The following is a 22423-nucleotide window of genomic DNA, read 5'->3' on the forward strand; positions in this document are numbered from 1 at the left end:
CTTCTTCGGGAATCACCTCGGGTTGCTGAACCGGGGCTCTCCTTTCTCTAGTCCACTTATTTCCTTGCCTAGAAGTCGACATTATCTACATACAAGCAAGTAGAAAATTAAACTTCAACCATAGCATAAAAACAGTCCCGTTTTTGGCATAAATTGGTCCAAAAAATCAATTTTTAAGACTCCAAATCACAATGAAAGCATCCAAAAACTTAGGGGAACATGAATATGTATCAAAAATAGAAGATTCCAAGCAATAGAACACAATTCTAACCAATTTAATGCATAATTTCTACCCGGATTTTGAAGAACCCCAATTCCCAAATTAGCAAATTAGGCTTGAATTTCAACAATTAAGGGGCTAGAAAGCAAGGAAATAGCAATTGTATACTAGCAATGGAAGATTTAATACAATAAACTCAAGAAATAAGCAAGAAATTTCAGAATTTTCGAGACACATAAAGGCAAAATCGTGACTTACCTGAGCAATTTAAGCAATGGAATTGAGAAAATAAGCACAAGAAAGTGATGTAAACAAGTAATAAGCAAGTAAGCACAAGTTTTAGGTGAGTTTTGATGATGATTAATGAATAATATAGAGAGAAAGAGTAGTAGAGGAGGAAGAATGCAGTAATGGGGCACGAATAGAAGAAAGGAAGTGAAAGAAAGTAAAGTAATTAGAGCATAAAACCGGCGGAAGAAAAACGCGGAACCCGGTTCAGGTTGGATCCTCGATCGAGTCGCAGCTGGCTCGATCGAGGAACTAATTTCAGGAATACTCAACTTTCGTTTTAAACTTTTTTAATTTCTTCACAGGTTCCTCGATCGAGTCGCAACTGACTCGATCGAGCTGATAGGTTCCTCAATCGAGTCGCATCTGGCTCGATCGAGGAAGTAGGCTGGGGCTCCTTTCTTCGTCCTTTGTTACTCATAACTTCAAATCCCGTCAAAATTCCTGCAAAAGACACTTGAAAGCAATCAAGTGCCCTCTCCTCATCTCTCAAAGTTCAAGGAATATAAAAACAATAACAAAACTTGAATTTAAAATCCTGATTACAAACTATTAATTTACAAAATCCGAGCTGCCTCTCGGTAGCGCTGGTTTTTGCGGTCCCGCACGACCGTAACTCTTCATCAGCAAGAAGAATCAATGGGGAAGAGGTCAAGAGCCTCTATTACCCCCACAAAAGCACCTTCATAGTATGTTTTCAAGCGTTGCCCATTCACTTTGAAGGTCTTTCCGTGTCGAATGCGGTGAATCGACCCAAATTTGTTCACATCGATGTGGTGAACGGTCGGACCATCTACTCTTCAATTTACCTGGAAACAAGCGCAAACGAGAGTTAAATAAGAGAACTTTCTCACCAACATGAAATTCTCTTTGCAAGATATGCTTGTCATGCCACTTCTTCGTTCGCTCCTTGTATACTTGAGCACTATCATAGGCATGCAGTCGAAATTCATCAAGCTCATTCAACTACATCAATCGTTTCTCACCCGCCAGTGAGGGATCCATATTCAGCTCCTTTATGGCCCACATAGCCTTGTACTCAAGCTCCACAGGTAAATGACAGGACTTGCCATAGACAAGTCGGTAAGGTGAGGTTCCAATCGGTGTTTTGAAAGCAGTACGGTAAGCCCACAAAGTATCATCGAGCTTCCGACTCCAATCCTTTCTGTTCTTGCTTACTACCTTCTCCAAGATCTGTTTCAGCTCTCTGTTGGAAATCTCTACTTGTCCACTGGTTTGAGGATGATAAGCCAATCCTCTGCGGTGTGTAACGCCATATTTCTTCAAGAGAGAATTAAGATGACGCTCATTGAAATGCTTGCCTCCATCACCGATCCTTTGCGCGAGGCACTCCAAACCGTGGAAAGATAGTCTTCAAAACGACTTAACAACAGATTTAGCATCACAAGTGGGGGTGGCAATTGCCTCCACCCATTTAGAAACATAATCTACAGCTACTAATATGTATTGGTTCCCAAAAGATGTAGGGAACGACCCTTGGTAATCAATGCCCCAAACGTCAAAAATCTCTACTTCGGAGATTCCAGTTTGAGGCATCTCATGCCTTTGCGAGATATTGCCCGTCCTTTGACATGCATCACAAGAACGGACAAAAGTAGTAGCATCCTTCAAGATAGTAGGCCAATAAAAACCCGATTGCATTACCTTAGCAAATGTCCTAGAAGGACCATGATGACCTCCATAAGAAGAAGAATGACAATGAGAAAGGATGGCACGTACCTCACCCTCTGGAATACATCATCTGTATATACCATCGGCACACTCTCGGAACAGATAGGGATCGTCCCAGAAGTACCTCTTCACGTCATGCAAAAACCTCTTCTTCTGCTGATAAGAAAGATCAGGAGGAAACATACCTCCTACCAAATAATTGGCATAATCTGCAAACCACGGAGTATTTGCAGCTACAGCTAACAACTGGTCATCCGGAAAAGAGTCATCAATGGGCAAAATCTCTCTTCCTGAAAATCGCAATCTGGACAAATGATCTCGCAACAACATTTTTTCAAAGACCGGACTTATCACGGATTTCTAAATCAAATTCTTGTAACAATAAAATCCATCTAATAAGTCTAGGTTTATCCTCTTGTTTGGTTAAAAGATACTTTAAAGCTGCATGGTCAGTGTGTACAATAACTTTAGAACCAACAAGATAAGCTCTAAATTGGTCTAATGAATAGACAACTGCAAGAAGCTCCTTCTCTGTAGTAGCATAGTTGATTTGGGCATCGTCGAGAGTCTTGCTTGCATAGTAAATGGCATATAACACCTTGTCCTTTCGCTGCCCTAAAACAGCTCCAACGGCATAGTCACTGGCATCGCACATAATCTCAAAAGGAAGGCTCCAATCCGGTGATCGGACAATAGGAGCTGAGATAAGAGCTTGTTTGATCCTGTCAAAGGCTTGAATACACTTGTCAGTAAACACAAAAGGAGCATCTTTATGAAGAAGCTGAGTTAGAGGTTGAGTAATTTTAGAAAAATCCTTAATAAAGCGGCGATAGAACCCTGCATGACCAAGAAAACTACGCACACTTTTAACATTAACCGGGTACGGGAGTTGCTCAATTACCTCAACCTTAGCCTTGTCCACTTGGATACCCTTACCTGACACCAAATGACCGAGTACCACCCCTTCAGTAACCATGAAGTGGCACTTCTCTCAGTTGAGAACAAGGTTGCTCTCCTCACAGCGCTGCAAAACCTCTTTTCTTACCACCTCCCGCATTGGAGGGTTTAGTCGTCTCTGACCTTGCGCACTAGGATTGTGGCCTTCTTCCAAATGAATTCGGTGCATGCAAAAATCAGGACTAATACCTTTGAGATCATCAATGCTATACCCAATTGCCTTTTTATGAGTTCTCAAAACAGTCAACAAAGCAGATAGTTGACCTTCAGTTAGGCTAGCATTGACGATCACTGGGTTCATTTCATAATCATCAAGAAATTCATACTTAAGATGAGAGGGAAGAGGTTTTAATTCAGGCTTCTTTACCTCAGTTACCTTAGGTGTAGTACCTAAACTGTATACCCTTTGATGGGGGCATTCCTCTCCAGTTAGAAGCCTCTCAATCTGATGAACTTCTGGACTCCATGAACCCGTCGATCGGTGGATGCGAAACCAGGGCAATCTCCAGAGGATCCCTGTCAAAACACATAGGAAGACACTCATCAATAGTAAAATCAACAACATCTATACTATGACAAGTCTCTTCTATCATGGGATTTTTCAATGCTTTTTCTAAGTTAAAAACAATCATATCATCCCCCACAGCTAAGGTCAATCTTCCTTGCCTAACATCTATAACCGCCCCCGCAGTATGTAAGAACGGTCTGCCCAAGATGATAGGGATTTGGTTGTCTTCGGCCATGTCCATGACAACAAAATCAACGGGGATTAAAAACTTCCCAATTCGGACGGGAACGTCCTCTAACACACCCAATGGGTGCTTAACAGTTCTATCGGCCATCTGCAGTGTCATATTAGTAACTGTCAACGGACCCATATTTAATTTCTTACAAATAGAATACGGCATGACGCTCACACTAGCTCCTAAATCACAAAGAGCTTTACTAATAGAAAGATGACCAATTTGACAAGGGATAGAAAAACTTCCTGGATCCTATAATTTCGGTGGTGAGTTAATTGGCAACATGGCACTGCACTTCTGAGTGTAAGCAATAGTTTCCACCGCGTCAAAGGATCTCTTCCTTGTCAAAATCTCCTTCATGAATTTCGCATAAGCCGGCACTTGAGTAATTAATTCAGTAAAAGGGACACTTACCTGTAGATTCTTCACGACCTCCATAAACTTACCGAACTGCTTATCCAGTTTGGATTTTTGTTGTCGATGAGGAAAAGGTAGTGAAATAGTTATGGGCTCGGCTTGCTTATCCTTAGAAACAACTTTTGAAACACCGTCATTTGTCAATTTTGGATCCTCGATCGAGTCGGGGTGACTCGATCGAGCCGGGTGGATCCTCGATCGAGTCGCCCTTTGTGACTCGATCGAGTAACCTTGCGTGATTGACTTCTTCGTCTTTTTACTTTTATCGTCAGCTCGTGTTTCAACTTCGTCAGGCTCTTTCTCATCATCACTAAGCTCCAAATTACCCAATCCTTTGGGATGCATATAAGGGGCTTCATCAACAGTAATGGGCACATATTTCTCAAGGCTTTGTAGGTCGGGATTCACGTAAGAAGTACCGCTCCTCAGTTGAATAACATTAGCTTGCTCATGAGCTTGTTTACCTTGAGGAGGAAGACCTATGGCCTGTTTTGATGGGTTTTGAAGTGCCATCTGAGCCACTTGAGTATCTAGCATCTTGTTATGGGCAATTAGCTCGAAATTTGTCTGTCTTCGCCGCATCGTCAAAGTTTGTTGCAAAAGGTTGCGCAACTCAGCCATATCATTATTCGGAGCTTGTTGAGGAGTTTGCTGAGGAGGCTGCTGATATTGATTGTTGAACTGTTGGCCTCCTTGATTTTGCCTTTGATACCCCCCTTGTTGCTGATTACCGCGATTGTTGGGAGGGATATAAGGATTCTTTTGCGGTTGTGACTGCTGCGGGTTTTGCACATTCTGGCTAGACCATTGAAGGAACGGATGTTCCTTCCTTCTTTCATTGTAAAAGTTGGAGAAAGGTGTACCTTGTGCACCTTGTCTGTAAGCCTGAAAGGCATTAACCTACTCAAATGTGCTCATACAATCAGCTGCACCGTGACCATCCAAACCGCATCTAGCACAAGTCTCCTCTACTTGCTGACTCATAGCATGAACTCTCTCTTTGCTACCCAATGATTGGGTAGTCTTTATCTCAACAATCTGGGCAGAAATAGTCTCGGTGTGCCGCCAAAGCACTATCAACTCCGAGATGCGCGCGTGCTTCCCCTAGGATTTCCATACCTGGCGGTATGGGTAGCAATCTGATCAATCAACTTCCACGCGTCACCATCATTGGTGTTATCTTGAAACTTCCCATTAGCAGATGAATCCAAAAGGGCACGATGATCGTCAAACAACCCGTTGTAAAACTGGTTGCAAAGGAACCACTTTTGGAAACCGTGATGGAGAACTGATCGAACTAAACGCTTGAAGCGAGTCCAAGCTTCATTCAAATCTTCAGTAGGTCCTTGCTTGAAACTAGTAATTTGATTCCTCAAAGCATTAGTCTTTTGAGGTGGGAAGTACCTCTTGTAGAAAGCAAGGGCCAAGGAATTCCAGTCTGTAACTCCCTCAGTATCCATATCCATATCTCTCAACCACTCAGCAGCTCCATCTTTCAGAGAGAAAGGAAAGAGCACTTGCTTCACCTGATCTTGTGTCACTCCAATTTGTTAATGGAATAGAACAGCAGAGGTGACAAATTTCTCCATATGCGTCGCAGATCCTCGGATTTGTCCCTCCAAACATATTTCGTTCCACCAAATTGATATAAGATGGTCGAATCTCGAATGTTCCATTGGTAGTAGTGGGCAACTTAAATCCTTGTGGGATAGAAGCTAAGGTCGGCTCAGAGTGACTGGCTAAAGTAGGCATGATGGGAGCTTTGGGAATTTCAGTGATAACTGGAATGTCAGGAATAGGAATTTCGTCCTCTTCCTCCTCGTAGGACCGATCGGCTGACTCAGTGGAGCTCGCCGTTTCGACGTCAAGTATACTCAAGTCTTCTACTTGACCCACTTCTTGATTAAATTTCCGTCTGTAGCGAAAAGTCCGCTCGGGCTCAGGATTAAAAGGAATAATCTCGGACCTGTTAGACCTGGGCATAAACGGAACTAACAAGAAAGTGTGAGAACGGTCTCAAGGAACTGGGTTCCCTGAGACAAAAAGACAAAATAAACACAAAAAGACTAAACAATTGTTGCCTCCCCGGCAACGGCAATAAATTTGATGTGGCTAAAGTCGTATTACCAAATCAAAATAAAACTATCTCAGGACTAACAAGAATAGCTAGTAGTAAGACAGGTATCGAATCCACAGGGAGGCGGTAAAAGCTAAGTCTAAGAGTGTTTAAGCTGTCTAGAAGTAACCGATTTCTGGGGGTTTGTTTGTTTTGATTCTATTAAACTAATTGCAAGTAATTAAATGAAGGTTTAAACGATATTATTAAAAGTCTAGGATTTACGGTTCACTAGGTCAATCAGTCGGGGATATTCAATCAATTGCTAAATCTATCAAGTTGTTTAAGGTCATAAGATCGGTCGACTCAATTATGCCCTTTAGATCGATTCTAACATGCGATCGCTATAATTAGATAAATCTATTTGATTATCGCAGCCTATATTAATTCTAACCCGGTCGGCGATAGGATCAATTTGCTACACTAATTAATAACTCGGGCCTTAAGTTGATTAACTAGAAGAATTACAATAATCAAACAACAACTTTAACGATATCAATAACAACTAATTAATTTTCCCTTTTTGATTAACCTAGATCCCCTTCATCCTAGATGAGGGGATTAGCTACTCATAACTTTAATAGCAATAACAATAATGATTAAAGAGGAAGGCATGATTGAAAGTATAGAACAATAATTAATGAACATAAAACAATCAAAGATTAATTAATGAAGAAAGATTAATACCATACAAGGGAAAGATTAGGGTTCTAAAGAGTTTTCCAGCAGTATCCAAGCAAAATATAACGTAGTCTAACAATAAAACACGAGTCTTTAATTTATAACAAAAGATTAACGTTTTAGGAAATTCCAGAAATAAGCCCGCCAGAGAGGATCCTCGATCGAGTCAGAGGTGACTCGATCGAGGACAGCTGCTCGATCGAGTCAGCAGTGACTCGATCGAGGAACTTGCTTCACAGGTCATTTCTTCTCTTCTTTTACTTCTAGTCTTCGTGATTCCTCGTTTCCCGTGCCATGCTTCGTGTATTCTTCTATGCCGTGTCCGCCATGCTAATCTTATCTTGATCATACTCATAACGAGTCATTTCTGCATCAAAACACAAAATAGCGGCAGTATCGACAATTCATTGAAACAAGGCATATAAATGATAAAATAGGCACGAAACGGTATGTAAAGTGGTATAAAGGGGGCATTAAAAGTATATATGAAAGTGATACATCACTTCTTCAAGATCATTTGGAGCAACAAGCGTCCGAGGCTCGTATCATAAAAATGTTCGAAGACATGCTCACAGAAATGCGAGAAGGAAATGAGCGATTTATCGAAGCTTCTACTTTTCCACCTTCCCAATGTGAGTCTTTTGCAACTAATAATTTAGAATTATTGGAAGATGATGATGATGGTCCTAATTTTTCTTTTAAAATTCCCCATAACATCACTCCGATTGACCATTTAGAGACTCATGACATTAACCTTGTAGTAGATGACACCCATGTCGTGGACGATGTTGGGCCCGTTTTTAATGAAAAGGATGAGGTTTTACCCGAGACCTTAGAACCCTTTACAAATCCTTCCATTGAGGATATAGTGGACCCATTAGAAGTAGATGGTGGACTATGTGACATAGAGGTTAATAGGGATGAAACCCCCAATTCCCCAAAGTCCTACCATTTAGAGTTTTCATACCACCCAACTGAGATCGTTTATGATGATATGTTATGCACTAACAATTTGTTTCATGGTCTTAAGCATGATGCTCCATCTCTTACTGACGAGTGGAGTGATACGGTGGTTCTCTTTGAAATCTCGGATACGCATTTTGATAAGATTTATCCTACTTTATCTTTGATCTTTCAAGCTAATATCTTATCAATTGCGTATATATGCTTTTGTATTGCCCATGCACAGGTATATGATCGGCTTCTAAGGGCTTTGACTTATTTTTTAAGGATGACGAAGGCCGCAACGTTAAAAAAATAGGAGTCTAGCAAGACTTAAAATTTGCGCTTCTTGGGAGGCAACCCAAGCTTTTATTTATTTTTGTTTTTCATTTTCCGCAATTTAATGTTTTCGTAGAATTAGAAATAAAATTACTAGACTTGACAGTGTTTTGTTTTGTGATTTAAAGGTGAAAAATGAAGAAAAGGAGAAAATTCACGCTTCCCCATGCATGCAACCCCGTTCGGGGTCGTAACTTTCAACAAAGGAGCTAAAAGAAATGCGGAGAAAGTCAAAATATGGCGAAATATGGTCAACCCCGATCGGGGACGCAACTTTTTCCGAAAAAAAAAAAAAATTTTTTTGAAAAAAATTGCCTAACACTTGCAAACATCATTCCTTCATCAAACTTTCAATTTTTGGCCATTTTCTTGAATTGTTGATGCATGGAAGAAACCCCCAATGTTTATGCTAGCTTGGGGGAGGCTAGCTCATCTAGTAAGTTTTCTTTGCTTTGCATTTTAGTTTATTTCTCGCAACCCATTAAATATGACCTCTTGTCCTTCTTGTTTATGTGGTTTGCGCCATTTTTATGGTTTAGTTGGGTAATTTTATTGTTGGCACATTGAGGACAATGTTGTGTTTAGCTTGGGGGGAGATTGCATTCGCATATTAGTTAGTTTGCATTTAGTTAGTATAGATTCAGTGAGATTTTTTGAAAAATTTGTGTGAATTTTTGCTTCTAATTCTTTGCTTGTCCTACTTATGCCCTCTTGCATATCCTAACGATAGCCTATAGCTAATGATTTATTCTTATTTGATGTGATAATTGCTACATGGGGATGTCTTGACATAGTATGTGGGAGATGGAAAATGAACCGAATAGGCTTGATCCTGACTATTGGCAAGCTACAAAATTGGTAAGGTAGAGACTCTTTTGACCGACGCATCCATATCCGGGGTCTCTTAGGTGAGTGTAGGTCTCCTTATGATGTGTGTTACATCAAAACGCACAAGTATGGTCTTCATTTCATCTCTTGTTAAGCATGCATTCATTTGTTAAAGCATTTTGGAGCCATTCACATGATAAATTTAGCCTTTTTGACCCCTTCACAAAATTTATCCCTAGCTACATCATTGAAATTGCCTACCCTTGTTGAGCTAGTAGCTTAGTTGGATAATGTTTGGGTGCTCATTGGGATATGGTTTATTGTTGGAAGTCATGTGAGCTTGGTCTTAGTGCTTATGAAAAGAAATGGAAGGAATGTGAAAAAAATGTGAGAAAAGAAGAAAGAAAACAAATGCTTGAAGAAAAATGAAAGAATGAAAATGAATGAGAAAAATGAAAAGATTGAATATGCATTGAAAAATGAAGAAAGAAAAGCATGAAAAAGAAGAAGCAAAGATTGTGTTGAAAATGAGAAGAAGAGGTGTAGTAGGGAGCTCTCATGCATCATTTATACATTTTGGAGAGCTTTTCTATGTTTTGTATTGTAATCTTGGGTTTAGTTTTGGGATTGAGCACCTTTACATTTTGATAGTTGCTAGCTTGACTTAGCTCCACATTACCATAACTCATTTGTTCCCCTTTCTTACCCATCTTTATTTACCCTTGGCTTCTTTACATGCTTGCATTTGATTGTTTTGTCTTATAGTTTTGAATTGATTACCATATTAAATTGCGGGCACATTTTCATGAGTTGAGGATAGTTGAGTGTTTATTCACAAAATATCTTTTCACATCAAAATGAGTTTGAGTGTCCCGTGAGAGTCTATAAGTCAAAAGATCATGCAAGAGCTTAAAGGTTCATTTTGAGTTTTTCATGCTACGCCGTCATGTAAATCTCATCCATGTTTTGCTTTATTCCTTGCCCATGTTGTTTCGGGTTTTTAAATCATTATGCTTAGCTTGTTTGGGATATTGCAATTGATGGGATATGGTTTCATGTTTTAATGCCCATTTAATCACCCGCTTGAATGCAATATTTGGCATCTTAGAAAGGATCTCTATGTGACTTTAGCATCCTAGGCATTTGTTGACTTGAGAATTAAGGGCTTGACTTTGCATTTGTAATTTTTCAAATTAATCCATCACTTTATCCATGCAAGTCCAACAAAATTTGATAGGCTATCTCACACCTATGCAAAGATAATATTTATACCCTAAACAACAAATGAATGTAGTACTTAGGGGTCGAACCCAAAGGAGACGGGAGTTATTAATTAATTGTTATGGATTGAATTTTACCTTGGTATATTATCAATTGATTGATTGAGTTAAAGTGATGTAATGATAAAACAATAATAAAGAAAATATCTAGGGAGGTCGGGTCACACATGCTAATTATGTAAATGCTCATGTCAAGTTAGGAAGTTGATTTTACGATAAATGTTTAGTCTTAAAGACACCCACCTTATGATATTAGTGTCAACCATAGACCGAGTCCTAGAGAAACTCTCGTTCATGACTAGGTCATCCTACTACACATGCTTAGTCTAATTCAATTCCGTGCCTCTCGACTTTAGAACGAATGAACAAACTTAATCGATGAATAAGGCCTTTAAACATAGATTAAACGTGACGATGCAAACATGTGATAAAAACAATTATACAATATTAACTTATCCTTATTTTGACATTTACATATTACTTAATCATGCATGGCTTCCTTTATTCCTTAGACAAATGTAACTACTCAAACATGATGAAAATGTAAACTACACTAATGATAATTAAAATGATAAACATAATGGAAATATAAATAGAAATTACCTTGCAATATGGAAATGAACTGGAAATGGAAGAACAATGCTTGTAATGAAATAACTTGAAATGAAACTTTGGAATATAACTTGAAAGGAAATTGTATTGAAATGTTTATAACATAAAGTAAATCAAACTAAGCTAAGCTCATAACTAAACTAATCTAACTCTTAAACTTAGAGAGAATTATGAGAAATTGTGTATGTGAATGGTGTGTGGAAGGGTGTGTGATTAACACCCCTTATATAGGAAATAAGAGAGTAAAATTTGTAGAGGAATCCAAAATGACATCTTAAGCACACTCTTACTTTTCCTTCAATTCTTGAGTAATTGCCAAGGAATCCTATGGTCATGTTTTAATGCTCCTTTAATCACCCGGTTGAATGCAATGTTTGGCATCTTAGAAAGGATCTCTATGTGACTTTAGCATCCTAGGCATTTGTTGACTTGTGAATTATGGGCTTGACTTTGCATTTGTAATTTTTCAAATTAATCCATCACTTTATCCATGCAAGTCCATGCACATCTTCCATGTTGGTTCATCATCTCTTCTTTAGCTTAGCTCATGCTTCTAGTATTTGTACTTGAGTAGAATTGGGCTCATTTTAGCTCATTTTCCTACAAAACATGAGAAAACATACAAATGGAACTAGAGCAAATATTAGCTCATAAACACTAAAGGTAGTGCATAATACATATAAACTGGAGCTAATCTAAGGGGTAAAAGTATGTAAATTATGCACTTATCACACTTGTTCTTCCCCTTTAGTTCTTCGACCACCTGCAAACAATCGCTCTCTACCACTACGCGTTGATGTCCTCTCGCCAAAGCTTCCTGTAGCCCTTCCAAGACCGCAACCACCTCCGCAATACTTGGCTCCCATGTTACTTCTCTCGCAATGGACAAGCCCCTATAGAACCGCTCCCTTGTCATCCCTACACACGACCCCCGTACCTACACCATCTCCGTCCTTAACACCTCCATCAACATTTATTTTCACAAACTCACCTTCTGCCGGTCTCCAAGCCTCGTGCTCCGGCTCCGCTGCCTCATCCCGCTCCTTACCCCCTCGTCTTTTTCCACCAGCCACCACCTCCGTCATCTCAACCATCATGTCCCTCACCCTCCTAGTTACTCTCTCCGGATCCACCATCACGCCTTCGAAGACACACTTGTTTCGGTGTTCCCACAAAGCCCAGCACCCGAGCGTAAATTTCCCGCATTCCTCCATAGTAAAAGTCTTCCATCGATGTTCAATCCACTCCCTAATCCCACAACCCACACCCTCCTCGTCACAGCCCAACCCCACTCCCTCCCATACCCAACTCGCCACCCCACAATCTCGAAACAAATGTAAATAAGACTCGTTAAAAGCAAAACATAAAGGACAGGAAGAGGGCTCACCTTTGACTCGAGTAGCAATGTTTTCCGTTGTTGCTAGCGCTTCACTACACAGTTGCCAGAAGAACAGCTTAACACGAGGCCACACAAGAACTTTCCAATGCCGATTCCATAGCCACCTCTCCCTTTCCCAGCTTGAAGCTCCACTCGATTCATTTGCCTCGCCTGCTAGAGCCGCATATGCCGAGCGTACGGAGTATTCACCGTCCTTTTCCCTATCCCAGTACCACATATCAGGAGAAACATTAGGACTAACACGGATGTTCAAAACTCGTTCCTTCTCGAAAGGAAGGAACAGCGAGTCAACAAGCTCCCTATGCCATCCTCCTCCACCCGGTACCATAAGATCAGCCACCACCATGTTCTCATTACCCGGCACACATGGCGATATAACCGTCCCCGACTGAGTCCCTGGAATCCATGCTTGTCCCCATACCAACGTATTACGCCCATCTCCGATCCTCCTCCGTATCCCACGCTCAAGGACAGCTCGTGCTTCCACTATTCCTCTCCACGTATAGCTTGGACCATTCCCCAATCCCGCCACCATAAAATCAGTAGTAGGGTAGTATTTTGCCTTCATTACACGGGCCCATAAGCAGTCCGGAACAGTCGCTAAATGCCAAGCCTGTTTCCCCAGCAACGCTCTATTAAACAGCTCGAAGTCACGAAACCCCATACCACCATCACTCTTTGAGCGACATAGCTTCCTCCATGCTACCCAAAAAATACCACGCCTCCTCTCCTCATGCCCTCACCAAAAGCGAGACACCATCGATCGCAGCTTGTCACAAAAACTAGGCGGGATTTTGAAAACACTCAGCACATAGGTAGGAAGTAAATTGGCTATAGCCTTTATGAGAACCTCCCTACCAGCCCTCGACAATATTTTCCCGCGCCATCCTTGTAATATTTTACTGAGCTTGTCACGAAGAATGTCAGTTATTGCCTTTTTAGACCGTCCTATAATCGTCGGCAGCCCCAAATACTTCTCCTGTTTCCCCACCTCAGCCACACCCAACCGCCTTACAATCTGACCTCTCAAAGAACTCGGCACACCCTTACTAAACGAGACCGTAGTCTTGTCCAAGTTTACCAATTGACCAGACGCCGCTTCATACCTCCTCAGAATATTGCTAATCGCATCCGCTTCATTCACATTAGCACGCACAAAAAATATACTATCATCCGCAAAAAATAAATGTGAAATGGTCGGTGCATTAGTCGTCACACGAAGCCCATGTATAGCGTCCCTCTCAACAACCCTCCTCATCAGATTAGACAAAGCTTCCGCACATAAAATAAAGAGATAAGGAGATAGCGGGTCACCTTGATGTAAACCTCGCTCCGGTTGAAAAGCCTCAGACGGGACGCCATTGACCAGAACCGAAAAAGTCACAGAAGTGATGCACTCCATAACTCTCCTAATCCACCTTCGATCAAACCCCATCACCTCGAGCACCCTACGTAGAAACCCCCATTCAACCTTGGCCATATCTAATTTAACCCCCATGTATCCCTCAGCTTGCCTCGACTTCTTCATATGGTGAAACATCTCAAAAGCAATTAGAATGTTATCAGTGATTAGCCAACCGGGTGTAAAAGCACTTTGGTTTTCCGACACTATGTCATCAAGAAATAATTTTAGTCTATTCGCCAAGACCTTGGACACAAGCTTATATACCACATTGCATAAACTGATAGGCCTAAAATCTCTTATTTTATCGGGCGCTTTTTTCTTCAGGATTAGCACAATATTGGTCATATTAAATTCATTAGGGGCTAGCTCACCATGTAAAATACCCAGCACTGTCGATATCACTTCGGGTCCAATAACATGCCAGAAAGTCTGAAAAAATAGAGCATTCATACCGTCAGGCCCTGGCGCTTTGAGTGGATACATTTGGTTCAGTGCTTCAACCACTTCCTCCTCACGGTACTCCCCTCGCAGTGCCAAGTTCATCCGATCAGTGACCTGACCTTCCAACCCATGAAGAACCTCATCGAAATCTGAGGGCCTAGACGAAGTAAAGATTTGGCGAAAATACTCAATTGCTACGCCAGCCACTGCTTCATTCCCAACCCTCTCAACACCACGGTCATCAACAAGCTTACTTATATGATTCTTGCGTTTTATTTCCCCAGCCCTCATATGAAAAAACTTGGTATTGCGATCACCGTCCATCAACCATAAAGCTATCGATCTTTGTCTCCAATACATCTCCTCTTGGCGCCTCAAATTAGCAAGTTGAGCAACAAGTTTCTTTTGCTTTCGAATGTCCTCCTGCGTACGGTTTCCTTCAGTAAGACGAGCCAATTGCTTACGTTTCCGCTCCATCTCATAATTAATTTTCCGAACACTAGTCTTTTTCCACTTTTGAAGCTCTCTAGCACAGGCCCTAATAGACTCACCGAGCACCCCCCCTCCTGCCATAACCCCGCGAACCACAGCTTCCTCACACCCCTCCTTCCCGACCCATATTTGCTCAAATTTGAAGCTCCGTATAGGACCCTCACCAGCCGCTCTAACATCCGTCACCACTCACCAGTCTAATTGGGGAATGATCCGGCCATTCGTGCTCCAAATGGAATAATTTTGCATAAGGAAACAGCTCCAACCACGAATCAGTACACATAGCTCGGTCAATCATGCTTTGTCTATTATCCACTCCCGCTTGCCCATTATCCCAAGTGTACCGGTACCCTTCCCACCTGATGTCCCTTAGCCCACACTCATTCACAACAGCCTGAAAATTATTCATCTGCCACTGTGCTCGACTGCCCCCTTTCATCTTGGTTGAAAACAAGACCTCATTATAGTCACCAATGCAAAGCCATGGAAGCGTCGATTGCCTCCCAAGAAGGCGAAGCAATTCCCAAGATAGATGCCTATCTGCAACCGCCGACCAACCATAAAACCCCGTCACTCTCCACTCCTTGTTTTCCTCCCTCACAGTAAAGTCCATGTAATGAACCGAGGATGATCTAAATATGCAATCAATCTCCTTTTTCCACAAGAAAGCGAGACCACCCGACCTTCCCATACTATCCACTTCCATCCCATAATACCCATCTAATTTTTCCTTCACCCTCCGCATCTCACGACCACACAAATTTGTCTCGCAAAGAAAGAGCATGGTCGGGGCTTCCCTTCGCACAAGCTCACGAAGGGCACTGACCGTGTCGGGGTTGCCCAAGCCCCGACAGTTTATGCTTAAGAGATTCATTGGTCCTGGCGGGGTTGAGCACCCTCAACCTCCGCCTCAGGTATTAAGACGCCCCCGTCTATGGAAACCTTCAATCTCTTTGCCAACTCATCACTCCCATCAGTGTCCCTCATCCTTTTCCCCATCTCCTGCATCGATGTGTCACTACCCTGTGTATGCACCTCCCTTGCCCACCTTCTCCACGACTTCCCCCTTCCTCCTGACCCCGACCCCCTTTCCTCCCCTCCCAACCCATCCACTCTAACCGCCTCCCCTTCCCCAGTTTGATCCACCTCCACATCAGTATCCATCCTCCCACCCAACACCCTCTCCCTAAATCCACCCTCACCTCCCAAACACGTAAGCTAATCAATAGCCTCACCCATACGCCCACCCACATTACTCCTTTCTTCATCACTTATCTCACCACTCTGCATTCTCGTTGTACGAGATTCGACCTTCTTGGTTTTCAAATCAAGCGCTATGGACTTAAGTTTTTCAATCATAAGTGAGATGTCTGCCTCGGCTTCCTTCTTTTGTTCAGCATCAAACTGGGTATTAAGATCCCTGCGTGCTTTTCCTGTTGTCTCCTGCGTAGTTTTAACAATTTTCCACGGGGAAGCCCCCAGCCATTCACCAAAGATTAGTTCGTCTGCTTCATACGGGCCATCTTCGCAATCCTTCTCGCCATGACCAACCATTCCACACCCATAGCAATAGAGGGGTAGCCTTTCATATTTCACATCGAACTTAACAATCCTGCCCGTCTTCAATTTTATGGGAACATGCGTCTTTAAAGGCTTTTGTATGTCGTGTAGCACCCGGATTCGAATTGCCCTATCCACCTCACGATTCGATCCTACATCAGCTTCAACAAAAGTCCCCAAACACTCACCAACTCGCTGGGCATTCGTCGCACTTGATCTCCCCGCAACAGGTAAGTCATAAACTCGGGTCCAAATAGGAAATGAATAAGAGGCACATCAGTTAGCTTACCCTCAATATTTGGTTCATTGAAACACCACGCATATTTATCAAAATGCTACGGCTGGCCTTCTAACACCTTTGCCTTGTCCCGTTCCGAGCCAAATCGAAAGACGAACAGTTTCTCCTTAGCATCAATAACATTTCCTAGCACGGGATGTGGCAGATTCCAAATCTTGGTCATAGTATCTATAGCCGCTTTAGCATTCATCGATTTTGAGGACCATATTTTATCCACAAGCATCAGTCCATATTTTCCATCTCCGTCATCCCCATCGTCATCCCATTCGACAGCTGCAATAGCCGCCGTTTCCCTACTCTCTATCGGCTCCTTCCCGTTCCGTGTTTGGCCATGTGTTGCACTCTTCATCTGAGCCTGGATAGAAAAAACGAAAGAACACAACGCAAAAACAAAGAAAAGTTAAAAATCGCGATCGAAATCGATAGCAAATTCCTCGAGCCAAAGGAAAAACCCTAAGAGACACTAGGAGAAACCCTAAGAGAAAATAGGAGAAACCCTAGGATATTCTAGGAGAATTTAGTCCCCGTAAACATAAAGATATTTTGGTCAAGCATATATGGTGAGGTCCCAATCATTTAATGTTTTTGGTTAGTTTTGTAAAACATAGTCTATATCAATGAAAGTTATAACATGAACTCCTTTGTTGCATTATTGTGAATAGGTTTTGATGATGGAAATTACCCATGTTATATCCAATATATGTTTTCATGTGCTATTAATTTTTGTTCCTCTAGTAGAGTTTGGATCAATGTCAATAGATCCAGTGATTATTTATGAAAGTGATTTTTGTAAAGTTATCAAATTAGACAACATTCATCTCCATTTCTTAGTCATTTCTCCTTGTTTTTTTTTCAAACATACAATGTTTAATGTTTACCATTTAAATTTCTTTTTAACGAAAAAGTATTTTGTGTAAGATTTCTAGTTCATATCGTCCTAATTTTAACAAAAAAATGATTTTCTAAGTAATGCATGCATTTCATAAATCACAACTTTTTATTCATATATTGCGATCTATTCAAGATTTAAGCGCGCATCTCATAGTTAATATCAACTTGAATAAAAATCAATGCGAGTACTGATACAACATTTCTCCAGATATTCAAGGATTCATTGATGCAATTTCTTCACCTTTTTCATTAGCTTTCACATTAAGCTTCTCCATGAGCTCAACAAGATGATCCATTTCTTGTTGATTCATGTTTTCCAAAGGTGCCTCCCACCAAAATTGGTCCTTAATTGGAGCAACAATTTTTGTGATTTGTTCCTCTTCTTTCACTAAGAAATCCAAGTGAGATGATAAGTCATTAATAACATCATACATTTCTTATAACTTTTCCTTTTTAAAAGCATGAACAATGTTATCAATAGTAGGGTTGGTCGTGGGTGGATTGTGATAACCGAGATAACGGTTTGCAACGGTCTCAAAATCTGGTGCACCTACATTGTTAGATTATCAGAATATCAATATTCCAATTTTGGCATCACAAAGTGCAATAAGTTCAGACGCTTTTTTGTAAATACCTGAGCGACGTTTTGAGAAAGTAATTAATCGATCATCTTTAATTTTGATCCTTGTCAAGGTCGATCTACGACGCCCTATGTTTGAATTGCGAGGCATTTCTAAGATTAATTGGAGAAGTTTAGGAGATACTTTAGTTTTGTGTAAACTCATCAATATTTATAGGCCATTAAAATGAAGTTTAGTAGTCATGCAGTTATGGCCTTGATTTCTTTTACTTTGTTTCCTTCCATTTTTAGTACCATTACCCATTAAGAGCATTTAATTAAGGCTTTGTTTTGCAAGGCAAATAGTCGAGGCCATGTTTGATGATGACTGATCACTTTCAGGATAAACTAATTGTAAAAATAGATTTTAAATGACAGATATTATTAAAATGTCTGATCACCATATTTTAATTAGCATAATTAGTTGCTCTGTTTGATAAATAAGGGATTAATATTGTCAGAACCAGGTTGCAAAAGCAGATTATAATTATCAAATTTTATTAGCGGACTTGACTAACATATAAAATTCTCTATAGTTTGGTAACAAACTAACAATATTTGGTAATCAACATTTTCACATTAATAATTTTTTTTTCTTCTTGTAATATGAAATGATTAATATGAACATGAATCATTATTGATAAGATATATTTTATAAGGTAAAAATGTCAATTTATATTTTTTCTTAATCTAGTAATTGAATACTCGTATGTTTGGGAGATTAACATATTGTAAAATGCAGAGTAGTAAATTGCACCCGAACCAACATAGTCATTAGTTAAACATGCTAAAAATTTTCAATATGTAAAAAATTATCAATTTGCCACTTACCAAACACTCTCAAATTACAACAAGTAGCTTGTTTTGACCAGAATTTCAGATAGTTATTTTTTTTCTTGTAATTTCTTGGGAAAGAATTCTGTCTAGCTGAAATAAACTTAAGGTAACTGAAATAAAAAGTTATCTAAGAAGGTTTTTAAAAAGTAGCCTATCATGTTACTTTCCACATTTGCCTTTGTTTAAACCCCCTTACTATTAAGAAAATAAAAATTATCTTAGGATCATTTGGTTCAAAGTATCGGAATGGATTAGAATTGATTGTGATATCATAGAGGTACGGAGTTAGAACCCCATACTTGCTCACAAGTGTTTGGTTCGATCTTGAAATGGATTGAGTATAGTAATAGGGTGGAATGGATTTAGAAACTTGGGGGTATACATGAGTATGAGATTCCAAGGGGTTGGAATGGAGTTAGAATCCATTGGATATCTAACTCAATTCCAAAACCCTCCAACCAAACACTAGAATGGATTGAATCCATTCCAAAAGCTCCAACCAAACACCCCCTTAGTTTTCCCTCGAAAAGGCATATAGCTAAATAAGGTAATAAATAAAACTTTTTTTCATTACATAATTATCTTTTTAATGAATATATTATTGTAATTAAACTCTAATATTTTAATTAAATTCATATTTATAATTTTTTATTAAAATAAAATAAAGTTGGTATTAAACTATAAGTTTGTAATTTTTCAGTAATGCAATAATTATTACCGTAAAGAATACGGCCCTGTTCTTTTGGACTGAAACGGATCTAATCTGAACTGAACTGAACTTATAGGATCTAAACTAAACTCAACTCAACTTATAGGATCTGAACTGAACTTATAGGATCTGAACCGAACTTATAGGATCTGAACTGAACTGAACTGAACTTATAGGATCTGAACTGAACTTGATCTGAACTGAACTTATAAGATCCGAACTTAAATTAACTTAACTTAATTTTATTTTATTTAACTTAATTATTATTATTATTATTATTATTATTATTATTATTATTATTATTATTATTATTATTATTATTATTATTATTATTATTATTATTATTATTATTATTATTAATAAAAAGGCGCAACTTTTTATTATTATTATTATTATTATTTTAAAAAATTAGAACTTTTTATTAAGAATAATCAAAAAGTTTACAAGAAATTAGTGGCCAGCCGAGATACAATCTGGGCCCCCACTCCCTTAGCGATAATAAAGCCAGGTCTAGTAAAAATGTAAGCGGCCGCACGAGCCCCTGCATCCTGAGAAACAGAGAATTTCTGGATCCGCTTGAGCAAAGCCATAGCATCCGTCTCCAGCTCTCCCAGCGAAGAAAAATAGAAGGGTAGGAAACCATAACCGCAATAGAAGGATAGTTGAGTGTTTATTCACAAAATATCCTTTCACATCAAAATGAGTTTGAGTGCCCCGTGAGAGTCCATTAGTCAAAAGATCATGCAAGAGCCGAAAAGTTCATTCAAAGTCTTCCATGCTACGCCGTCGTATAAATCTCATCCATGTTTTTGCATTATTCCATTGCCCATGTTGCTTCGGGTTTTAAAATCATTATGCTTAGCTTGTTTGGGATATTTCATTCGATGGGATATGGTTTCTTGCTTGAGGACAAGCAAGGGCTTAGCTTGGGGGAGTTTGATAAGTCCAAATTATATACATTTTTACCCCTTATTTTAGCTCCATTTTGTATGACATTATGCACTAACCTTAGTGATTTTGAGCTAATATTATATTTCTAGTTGCATTTGCATATTCTATCATATTTTGTAGGTACTTAAGCTTTAAGGAGCTTAATTCCACATATTTGCAAGCACTAGGATACAAAGCTAAGCTGAAGAGAAGAATGGACCAACAATGAAGTAAAACATGGACTTGCATGAGCAAAAGTGTTGGACTAATGTGAGAAAATGGAAATCAAATGCAAATAAAAGTCAAAGCCCAAATTGCAAAGTCCACAAAAATGTCATAAGATGCTTGTCATAGGATGCTAATGGGATTCCAAAAGAGTCTTAATCCGGAGATTAAAAGAGGCATTAATAACAAACTTTGGATTCCACAAAGACTTTAATCAAGCATTAAATGGAAAATACCCGGGCAATGCTAACCCCGATCGGGGTTGGGTGTCCCCGATCGAGGACGTGTGTTTTTGGCTTGTTTACGTTACACACCCTACTCCTATATAAAGGGGACTTGACTCGAGGCATTGGACACCATTCACATACACAATTTCTCATAATTCTCTCTAAGTTTAGTAGTTAAATTAGTTTAGTTATTAGCTTAGCTTAGTTTAGATTTACTTTATGTTATAAACATTTCAATACAATTTTCATTCAAGTTATATTCCAAATTTCCATTTCAAGTTATTTCATTACAAGCATTGTTCTTCCATTTCTAGTTCATTTCCATATTGCAAGGTAATTTCTATTTACATTTCCATTATGTTTATCATTTTAATTATCATTAGTGTAGTTTACATTTTTCATAATGTTTGAGAAGTTACATTTGTCTAAGGAGTAAGGGAAACCATGCATGACTAAGTAAATTGTAAATGTTAAAATGAGGCTAAGTTAAATTGATAAATTGTTTCTATCACATGTTTGCATCGTCACGTTTAATCTATGTTTAAAGGCCTTATTCATTGATTAAGTTTGTTCATTCATTCTAAAAGTCGAGAGGCACGGAATTGAATTAGACTAAGCATGTGTAGTAGGACGACCTAGTCATGGACGAGAGTTTCCCTAGGACCCGGTCTATGGTTGACACTAATATCGTAAGGTGGGTATCTTTAAGCCTAAACATTTATCGTAAAATCAACTTTCTAACTTGACATGAGCATTTACATAATTAGCTGTGTGACCCGACCTCCCTAGACATTTTCTTTATTATTGTTTTATCATCACATCAAACCAAACCAATCAATCAACTGTTAACCTACCGAGATAAAAGTTCAATCCATAACAACTAATTAACAACTCCCATCTCTCTGTGGTTCGACCCCTACGTACTACATTCATTTGTTTTGCTAGGTTATAAATATTATCTTTGCATAGCTGTGCGATAGCCTATCAAATTTTGGCGTCGTTGTAGGGGAGAAAGCAAACACCGGTTCCCTAAGCTCAATTAGATTTTCCCACTGTTGAGCAGCTAACATCTCTCGGACCTTGGTAAAAGCGGGTTGGTCAAGCCAAGTTTTCTCATAAACGCGGGTTGAGTGGATGACATCCTTGGAAATTAATCTCTTGCAATGACGATAAATAGAGGGAGGAGGATCCAAAGCCTCGATTTGAGCCCATAAAGTGTCCTCGTCCCATTTTGAAGTGAAGGGGACGAAATCATTTGGATCAATAAAGAATGGT

General features: G+C 39.6%; 1 protein-coding gene across 1 annotated transcript; it reads right to left on the reverse strand.

Annotated features, from left to right (window-relative positions):
* Positions 1–15024: 15024 nt before the first annotated feature.
* LOC141594815 (uncharacterized) lies at positions 15025–15597 on the reverse strand. Its single transcript, XM_074414805.1, has one exon. It carries the CDS (start codon positions 15595–15597, stop codon positions 15025–15027), a length of 573 nt encoding a protein of 190 aa, XP_074270906.1.
* Between the last annotated feature and the right edge of the window lie 6826 nt (positions 15598–22423).

Source organism: Silene latifolia, chromosome 8, assembly GCF_048544455.1.
Source record: "Silene latifolia isolate original U9 population chromosome 8, ASM4854445v1, whole genome shotgun sequence".
Taxonomy (NCBI): domain Eukaryota; kingdom Viridiplantae; phylum Streptophyta; class Magnoliopsida; order Caryophyllales; family Caryophyllaceae; genus Silene; species Silene latifolia.

Bases quoted from the DNA above. Each gene is read 5' to 3' on its own strand.
- LOC141594815 (XM_074414805.1), bottom strand. From the start codon at position 15,597: ATGCGGAGGGTGAAGGAAAAATTAGATGGGTATTATGGGATGGAAGTG.